Here is a 10408-nt window from a genome sequence, read left to right on the forward strand (position 1 = left end):
TCGGCTATAAAGACACCTTCTACGTATTAGGAGTGTGGCAAATATTTGGTGGCTATTGCATTTATTGTTAAAACAGAAATCAAATGTGCAAAATACTGCACGCATATAAAGTGTGTGTGCTTAATCAGCCATGTTGACCCATCAGGAAATACAGTCATGGGATGTAGATAAATATATACCCGACCCACAGACACTAACCATGAAAGAAGAATCATACACATGCAGCAAGAGCTTTAGTTTGTCATCACCACTCAAGCTTCATCAGCACACGTACACAGGACAAAAACCATTCAAGTGCAGTGAATGTGTCAAGAGCTTTAGTAGGTTATCAGAACTACAAAGACACCAGCGAACACACACAGGATAAAAGCCATTCAAGTGCAGTGAATGTGTCAAGAGCTTTAGTAGGTTATCAGAACTACAAAGACACCATCGAAAACACAGAGGGGAAAAGCCATACCATTGCATTGAATGTGGGAAGAGCTTTAGTCAGTTATCAAGCCTTCAAAGTCATCAGCGAATACACACAGGGGAAAAACCATTCAAGTGCAGTGAATGTGCAAAGAGCTTTAGTCGGTTATCACACATTCATAATCAGACACACCGAGGGGAAAAACCATTCAAGTGCAGTGAATGTGCAAAGTGCTTTCGTCAGTTATCAGAACTAAAAAGTCATCAGCGAACATACATGAGGGAAAAACCATTCAAGTGCAGTGAATGTGCAAAGTGCTTTAGTGAGTTATCAAGCCTTTAAAGACATCAGCAAACCCACGCAAGGGAAAAGCCATTGAAGTGCAGTGAATGTGTGAAAAGCTTTATTCACTTATCAGACCTACAAAGACATCAACGAACACACACAGGGGAAAAACCATTCAAGTGCAGTGAATGTATGAAGAGCTTTAGTCGATTATCACACCTTCAAAGTCATCAACGAACACACACAGGGGAAAAACCATTCAAGTGCAGTGAATGTGCAAAGTGCTTTAGTCAGTTATCAGACCTAAATAGTAATCAGCGAACACACACTGGGGAAAAACCCTATCATTGTAGTGAATGTGACAGTAGTTTTCGCAGCTCTTCAGCATTAAGGAATCATCAGCGAACTCACACAGGAGAAAAAGCATTCAAGTGCAGTGAATGTGGGAAGAGCTTTAGTCGATTATCAAACCTCCAAGCACATCAGCGGACACACACAGGGGAAAAACCCTATCATTGCAGTAAATGTGATAGTAGTTTTCGCTTCTCTTCAATATTAAGGAATCATCAGCGAACACACACAGGAGAAAAACCATTCAAGTGCAGTGAATGTGCAAAGTGCTTCAGTAAGTCTTCACACCAACAAAATCATCAGCGAACACACAGGAGAAAAGCCATTTAAATGCTGTGAATGTGGGAAGAGCTTTAGTAAATTAGAAAATCTAGAAACACATAATCGAACTCACACAGGGGAAAAACCATATCATTGCAATGAATGTGAAAGCATTTTTAGTCGTTACTCAACATTAAAGATTCATCAGCGAACACACACAGGGGAATAGCAATTCAAGTGCAGTGAATGTGCAAAGTGCTTTAGTCACTTATCAAACCTCCAAACATATCAGCGAATGCACACAGGGGAAAAACCCTATAATTGTAGTGAATGTGACAGTAGTTTTCACTTCTCTTCAGCATTAAGGTATCATCAACGAACTCACAAAGGGGAAAACGAATTCAAGTTCTATGAATGTGGGAAGAGTGTTAGTCGATTATCAGAGCTACAAAGCCATCAGCAAACACACACAGGGAAAACATAGAAGGGCACTGAAAGTGTGAAGGGCTTTTATCAATGTTCAATCCCACACAACCCTCTGTGAATACACTGATTCATTTAAGTGAAAGGAAATAATCCTAGAGATGCAGAGACTCCGAAAAGATTTTAAGAACATCAAAAATAATATTGACCCATCGGAGAACATAGACAAGAGCTGAACAGTGCAAGTATTATGAGAGGAATGAATTACGGAAAAAGATTAAATTCAAATTATGTAGGACATTGAAATACCAGATTATAGAAGACTGGACTAGCGGTAAAGAAGAAAAGCAGATAACAGTATGTGCAGAATTATAAAAGTGTTTGTGTTCAGTGATTGTTCACTTCTGTAAACATAGCAAAGCAACATGATGTATCAGGATACACAATGGTAGACGAGCAAATTGTGGAGTGAAAGAAAAGAAACATTCTTGATTTTTATTTGGTGAAGAAGAGATATAAAGAAAAACATTCAATTGCATCTGATCACACTACCTGTAAAAGCAACACTGAACAATACTGGGACTAACAACGGTAATTTCAGCTAATTTGCCGGATTAAAACCTGTAAACCCAACGCATCCAGAGTGGACATGTTGTCAGGGCTCTGGAGATGGAAGCTTCATTGATAAAATGTATGTATTACTATTAACAAATGCCACTGCAGTATATGTAATGAACTAAAGCGAAGCAACGGTGTTCAAGAAATAACCTATTTTTAGATATAAAAGAGCATATACCTTGTTTTTAAGTAAAGTTTGCTGCACCTTTTACACACTGTTATCAGTTGATGGATCAGCTTGTGCCTCAGGCCTTATAACACAGTGTGACCTGTGGCTCCTCTCAAGCTTGGCTCTCTCTATTCATTTGCTGACTTGCCATACTCTACTTTTTACCAGAATTGAGCCACTGTAAGCAGCAGAATAATGTGGTGAAATAGTGAAATCTCACATTAAAAGCATATATGTCTTAGGGCAATCAGTTGCACTCCCAGTAACTCGTCTTCCACACTGATTGTCCCTTGGTCTCAAATGTTCTGAAGGATTTGTTGTATGAATGCCAGAAGTGAAAGTGACATTCATGAAGCTAAAGCTAACAGGAGTGTGTGGGAGACAGAGAGGGTGAGAGATAAAGAGAGCGATAGAAACAAAGAAAGGGGGAGAAAAAGAGAGAAATGGAAGGGGGGGGCAGCAAGTGATCTTTATTCACCTAAAAATAGAAGAAGCAGCCGAATACATGTCAATGTGTGACATCACCAGAAAAAACGGGCTGAATACCTGTGAATTTGTATATTTATTTTTAATAGCTATAGACCCATGTCATGCCAATAAACAGGGCACAAGTAAGGAAAATAGTGAAGGAGCCCATTATCATATGCAAATCACAATGACGTCAGATGTAGTGCGTCACAAGAAGTGATGTCAGGCCCTTATAATAATTTTCACATGAAAAGTCGACGGTCTGATTTAAAAACAAGAAACATAAAATAATGTAAAAAGGTTTTGGTATCAGTTTTTATACATCATGTGTTTTTCCCACTATCAGTTTGTAACTAAACTCGGAAATGGCTGAAAGTGTAAACATTTTTAAACAGATATATAGAACTTGGAAATTACATTTTAAACAGTTTTTAGTGAATAAATAAAATGTGCTTTAAATTTGCATTTGTTTCCTGATGTTGTTCTTTATCCAGCTCCCAAGCCCCAAAGTATTTCACATTTACGGTGTATTAAGCAATAGAAAAGCTAATTTTGTCTAGATCTCTATTCCTCTCTTGCATCACTCACACAAAAATTAAAAGGGACTAATGGGCTCTGTTCCGGTCTGGCATGCTCAAACCGGCATGCCGGACCAGAACAGAGCCCATTAGTAGGAGTTTTGCCGACGTCTGTCCGTGGTAATAAACACAGTGGAGCTGGTAACGTTTTTTTACGGATAGAACCTTGGCGAGAGGATGCGCAACACATACAGCCATTTGAGTCTACTCCTATTTGTGCAAAAGAAATGACACGAAAAGGCCTGTTATAGGATAATAATTCGCTTCCCTGCACAAACAGTATGCCGTTCCAATATTTGGAGGCATTGCTAAAGGCTGCACGAAGGCTGTTCGACTTGTCGGACTTGAAATTATTTCTCCACTGGCTTGGTAGCTACAGATTAACCCATTTTGGTTTGTTGTTTGAGATTCATTTTATAACAAGTATTGGTCCTGAAGAAGGTGGTGTTGCCACTGAAACGTGCGTAGACCAACACATCACCCCTGGGAACGGCCCCTGAGAGGCAGTGACATCACAAACAACTGATGTTTAAGACCTTCCAGTAGTGAACTGTTTGCTCTTTAGGCATTTGTGGGACCCGTCATAGGGTTGAAACTCTTCTTCTTTCAACTATGAATGGAAGTGTATGAATGTCTGCACTGCCACACAGGTATTGATTAACTCCTCCCTTCAACGTTAGTACTCTCACACGTATGGTGTAGGGACACATATGTTCGCGACTATCATTTTACAAGGCTGGACTTCTGTCAGTTGCGTATATGGCAGGCTCCCCCTTCTGGGCTCATGTGCTTCAATTCCCTTTTAGAGCTATTGTGCATGACTTGTCTCTTCCCTATAAATGTTGGTTCCCATTATATCTGTTCCCCTACTCAGCTTGCCATTGATTATGTGTAATGTTCAAGAGTCTCTCCTCTCATTTTCTCCATTGTACTACATATAGAATGTTGCAATTAGTGTGTTTGTGTTAAGAATTAACATGTAATTTTGCTCAAATATATTTATTTACATTGCATTTCATGTTCCCACCTTTTGATGTCACCCCAACACCAATATTCACCACTTGTTAGTATTGTTTCTCATTATCATTCCACAATGGTTCTTTTGCTCTCTCTTGTGCAGTCACGATTTTTACGCCACGGGGCCTGTCTCCATACTAAGTCACATTTACATTTGTCTGTCCACTTTTCTTCCTAGGGGTTCCACGTGCTATTGGTGGTCTCGATATACATTTCCCCATTGTTGTGTTTATCTTGGTTTTTGCAACAACTAATTCTATGATTTTCTATTATTTTACTATATGTTTGGTATCTTCCCCAGCCCTGAAGAAGTCACAGGTTACTACCCTTATGTGACGAAACACCTGTTGGCTAGTTGTTTTTCTTTGTTGTATTATTAAATACATTTGCATATTATACTGGTGTCGACCACAGATATTCGTACAATACGAGACATTTCAACCATTGTTATAACCTTATTACGTGTGCCCAGGACTGAGCTTTCAGTATGTGCATATGCTCTGAGCAAACAAGATTATCGGCCGATTTTATTCTAGCTAAGAGCGGTGGTGCTTGCGCAATAATAGGAGAGCAGTGTGTGGTCGGTATCACGAATAAGGAAAGGAACATCACTCAGCATATTTTAGACATTTTGTAAAATGTTCGAGGAATGGAGAGCGGTTATTTGAGTTGGTCTTTATTTGGTGGTTGGGGTTGGATTCTTGAAAAGGTGATATATTTAATTGTTCTTTTCATTTGTTCCTGTGTCTTGAGTCGGTGCCTTCCCTTATGCTGTTCATACTGTGCTACTTATTTCTCTCCCAAAAGGATTTCAGTTCATGATATTAATTCAACTATAATGCTTCTAAGGAGCTTGATACTATTATGCAAATAGATGAGTGTTTTTGGTTCAACTACTTCTCTTGCCGGTTCTGTTCCTCATGTTACTCAAACTACTGATGTTTAGTGTCATTTACTTTCACTCGTTTGCTATGCATATATACATATATTCGTACTTAACATGTTATGGCTTGTATTCATCTATTGTCTCTACTTTTATATTTGTAACGACTTTTACCTGATAGCAAGAATAAAGATGTCCGTGTTAGCTAATAAATGCTAAAAGGGGGGTCTGTTAGAGTTGAAAAGTATTACTCCCATATTACTCGTATTTTACCTGATATTATGTTAGCATTTAAGTAGCTATTTCGTAATATATTCTTGCTGTATGCATATGCAATTAATAAGCACAGATGTTACGTTAGGTAGGTTGACATCTGTTCCACCATTTTAACTTTCGAAGACGCCATTTTGTATTATAATCCAAACATTTACTTGAAACCTTTACCAGAAATGGTCCTTGGTAAGTTTTGTTTCTCATAGGTTGAATCCTGCTTGTTAATGCATGCCTTTTCTGTTACATAGAGGCCTTCACCTGTCTATTGGGGAGGATACGATAGACGACCTTGGGCAGTAAATAACTTGTGCCAGGCTGTGGAATCGAAACGTATGTTCTGTACCCCCATTGTATTATGACGGCTACCAGTGTTTTTCCATAATAGGCGGGTCTTTGTGGACTCCGCAACATACATAATGTAACTTTATGACTGTAAGAGGCAGTCCCTCGTCAGCCATCATAGGAGGATGGTCAGATTGGACTCCAGTGCAGGGTACTTTGTGAATAAACTAGTTTGCTTCTATTCTCTATTGTGTCATTAACTCTTCATTCTTTGAAGTTTACAGGAGGTCGAGAGTGACCAGAGTGGCCCTAGTTGGGTCATTTCCTTCACAACATTTGCTCTTTTCTTTTTACTGGTCTCCACCTCTGTCCATGACATTCATTCTTCAAAGTGCAGAGCCAGGTTTCTGATGCTATCAGGTACCTGCCTCTATTGGCAGTGGTTTAAAGGGAACTACAGAACTGCGGGTACTCATTCTCCAACATACCTGCTTGCTGCTCAGAAGTGCCGTACTCTCCCATTACAGGTATCCTACTGTGATAGAGAGCATCCTATCACCCAGGCTACTGGGAACCTCAAGATGGTGTCCAGTGGTCCACCTCAACCAGAGGCATCAAGCGGTCTAGTCTACGGAGCACGAGAGGAACAGAAGCCCGGATAGGAGTTAAAAGGGAGCCGTTGGCTCAGCTGTGGGCCATCTGGTGATTGGAGATCCAGAGGAGGCGCAGCTGCGACGGACAGCGGCAGGAGAGGAGGCGAAACTACGCAGGACGGAGCATCGGACGACGGAGCCCGTGTAGACGGAGTGAAGAGTCTAGACAGTGGAAACACGGAGTCGACGAATCGATGGAGCGGCAGAGCTGACCTACAGGAGGTTTCCCCAACACACACCGCGCTCGTATCCGGCTGTCCCTCCGAGCAACAGGACACCGCGATACCCACTGCTACGGTCACCGGGGACCGTAGCCCCAGGCAAGTGACGTGGGGAGAACAGTGGAGGAGGAGGATGGAGGGCACATGACTGTTGGGCTTGAGGCATAAATAAAGTGGTGCACGCTGCATGCGAACACTCTTTCCTTCCCTTCACCTTTCCTCGTTACACCGACCCTTCCTCCTACTTGGGAATTATCCCTAACCTCGGTGACCCCCAAAGTATTGGTGACGGGTGCATGCATAGCGCTTTAAGAATCTATACAGGTCATGACGGTAGTGTTCTTCTGTTTGCCTTTTGGGAAACGCCGGTACGAGTGACTTGCGAGGAAGAATGACCAAGGAGGAGAGAGTCCGAGAACTGCTTTCCTGAACTCCAAAGACTACGCCCGATAAGCTTTGTTATTTGCTACCAAGTTTTCTGAACGATTTATTCTTTTGATGCGTGAATAAAATGCTTATGTTGCTACTGTCAATGATTGTGTGAAAGAGTTAATTAAAGACAAGGTATCGAAACGCTTACACCAACCAATACTGAGAAGTGCAGGTGCCGTCCCTTGTGATAGGAAGAGGTGCAGGTGCTGTCCCTTGTGAATGAAAGAAGTGCAGGTTTTGTCCCTTCTGAATGAAAGAAGTGCAGGTGTCTCCCATGTGAATGAAGGAAGTGCAGGTTCTGTCCCTTGTGAATGAAAGAAGTGCAGGTGTCTACCATGTGAATGAAGGAAGTGCAGGTTCTGTCCCTTGTGAATGAAAGAGTGCAGGTGCTGGCCCTTGTGAATGAATGTAGTGCTGGTGGTGTCCCTTGTGAATGAAAGAAGTGCAGGTGCTGTCCCTTGTGAATGAAAGAAGTGCAGGTGCTGTCCCTTGTGAATGGAAGAAGTGCAGGTGCTGTCCCCTGTGAATAAAAGAAGTGCAGGTGCCGTCCCTTGTGAAAGGAAGAGGTGCAGGTGCTGTACCTTAGGAATGAAAGACGTACAGAAGCTGTCCCCTGTGAATGAAAGAATTGCAAGTGCTATTCCCTGTGAATGAAAAAAGTGCAGGTGCTGTCTTGTGAATGAAAGAAGTGCAGGCGCTGGTCCTTGTGAATGAAAGAAGTGCAGGTGCTATGAAAGAAGTGGAGGTACTGTCACAAAGAAGTGCAGGTGCTGTCCCCTGTGAATAACAGAAGTGCAGGTGCTGTCCCCTGTAAATGAAAGAAGTGCAGGTGCTGTCCCTTGTGAATGAAAGAAGTGCAGGTTCTGTCCCCTGTGAATGAAAGATTTGCAGGTGCTGTCACAAAGAAGTGTAGGTGATGTCCCTTGTGAATGGAAGAAGTGCAGGTGCTGTCCCCTGTGAATGAAAGAAGTACAGGCGCTGCCCCTTGTGAATGAAAGAAGTGAAGGTGCTGTCACAAAGAAGTGCAGGTGCTGTCCCTTGTGAATGAAAGAAGTGCAGGTGCTGTCCCTTGTTAGGTTAAGGTTAGCTTAAGTATTAAGCTCTCAAATCACCCTGGGCCATCTCGGCGCTGACTAGAGACTGGACGTCTGCTAGAGTGGAGCCAGACCCAGGCGTTACTTAGAATAGGAAAGCTTTCAGATGTTTCCTAAAAGTGCCATAACTCGAGATGGCTCGTAGAGCCTGTGGGAGCTGGTTCCAATATCTGGGGGCCAGATAGGAAAAGGCTCTCCCTCCTGTCCGGGTGAGACAGATTCAAGCAACTTGTAACAGTCCCTGTGTACTGGATCTAAGCCACCTACAGGGGCAGTATTTAATCAGTTTAAGTTGCAAGTAGCTGGGGCCTTTATCGTTAAGAGCGTTGTGGGTTAGGTAGCAGATTTTGAAAAAAGATCTTTTTTTCACATTGAGCCAGTGCAGTTCTCTAAGCAACAGGGTTGACGAAGAGCCTGCCGAGCGATTTAAGATCATCCTTGCGGCTGTGTTCTGAGATATCTGTAATTTGGCCAGCATACCCACTTCTGCCGGCAGGGCATTGCCATAGTCTAAACGACTAGTTACCATTGTGTGAACTAAAGTCCTACGATTATGAGGTAGGTATAAACAGAAATATTTTCCAAAGGAGTCAGAGACCATAATAGCATGTGCTGGTCGTGGTTGCAATATGGTCTTTCATGGACAGGGAGCGGTCAATTTTTATTCCTAAGTTCCTTACGGAAAGTTTGGGGGGAGCAGAACCCAATTGGTCTGGCCACCAGTCATCTGACCAGATGTCCAGAGCTTTTCCCATTAACATGATCTCCGTCTTCCCTGGATTCAATTGAAGGTAATTCCCAGTCATCCAGTCTGAGATCAGCTTCATACCATTGGCGAAGCGTGTTTTTTCTAACTCTGGACATTTCCTAATAGTGAACATAAGCTGAGTATCATATGCATATGAGATGATTTCAAAGCCCAGCTGTTCCACAATCTGAGCCAGAGGGGCCATGTATATATTAAAGAGGGTAGGACTCAGACAGGAACCCTGTGGTACCCCCTTCTCTAAGGGCATTTTGGCCGAGGAATAGGGACCTATGGTAATCATTTGTGTTCTCTCCCGACCAAAAGTGTAGCCATTTTAAGGCTGTTCCTTTGTTGCAGCAATCAGATAGTCTCTCCGCTAGCTTAGTATGAAAGATAGTGTCAAAAGCTGGGCAGAGATCCAAAAGAATCAGTATCGCGGAACCGGCCGAGTCTATAGTCTGTATTAATGAGTCGGTAACCTCCAGAATGGCGGTTTCTGTACTAAAGCCTGGGCGAAAGCCGGACTGTGAAGGATCCAGGATTTCATTCTGTTCCAAATAGGAACAAAGTTGATGGTTTATGATATTTTCCAGGGGTTTCCCCAAGAGAGATAAAAGGGAAATAGACCGATAATTGCTAACGGTTGCGGGGTCCGCTGTAGGTTTCGTAAGAATAGGGCGGACCACTGCTTCTTTTCAGGGGGATGGAATTATACCTGTAGATATAGAGCAATTGAAGATGTCACAAATTGCTGTGGCACATTTCTTGGCTAGGAGAGCCATGATTTTTGGGGGGCATGAATCATTGGGAGACCCTGATTTTCCCACGACTAAGCCTTTTAGGACCTCCTCAATGGTGACCAACTTAAAGCTCTCCAGAGAGCAATTTGGTGTCTTCTGCTTCTCCTCCAGTTCGGCCAGAGTTGTGAATAAAAGAAGTAATGGTGGCTCCCTTGTGAATGAAAGAAGTGCAGGTGCTGTCCCCTGTGAATGAAAGAAGTGCAGGTGCTGTCCGTTGTTAATGAAAGAAGTGTAGGTGCTTTCCCTTGTGAAGATAAGAAGTGCAGGTGTGTCCCTTGTGAATGAAAGGAGTGCAGGTACTGTCCCATGTGAATGAAAGAAGTGCAGGTGCTGTTCGTTGTGAATGAAAGAAGTGCAGGTGCTGTCCGTTGTGAATGAAAGAAGTACAGGTGCTTTCCCTTGTGAATGTAAGAAGTGCAGGTGCTTTCCCTTGTGAATGT

At 42.5% G+C, this 10408-nt stretch overlaps 1 protein-coding gene across 1 annotated transcript in view; it reads left to right on the forward strand.

The window, feature by feature from the left end:
- LOC147737706 (uncharacterized) overlaps positions 1–1793 on the forward strand; it is a 43020-nt gene extending 41227 nt beyond the window's left edge. Inside the window, 3 exon segments of the mRNA XM_086924950.1 lie at positions 350–586; positions 833–1353; positions 1355–1793. Coding sequence (XP_086781076.1) covers positions 350–586; positions 833–1353; positions 1355–1793 — 1197 coding nt within the window.
- The last annotated feature ends 8615 nt before the right edge of the window (positions 1794–10408 follow it).

Source organism: Lissotriton vulgaris, chromosome 1_1 (genome assembly GCF_964263255.1).
Source record: "Lissotriton vulgaris chromosome 1_1, aLisVul1.2, whole genome shotgun sequence".
Classification (NCBI taxonomy): Eukaryota; Metazoa; Chordata; class Amphibia; order Caudata; family Salamandridae; genus Lissotriton; species Lissotriton vulgaris.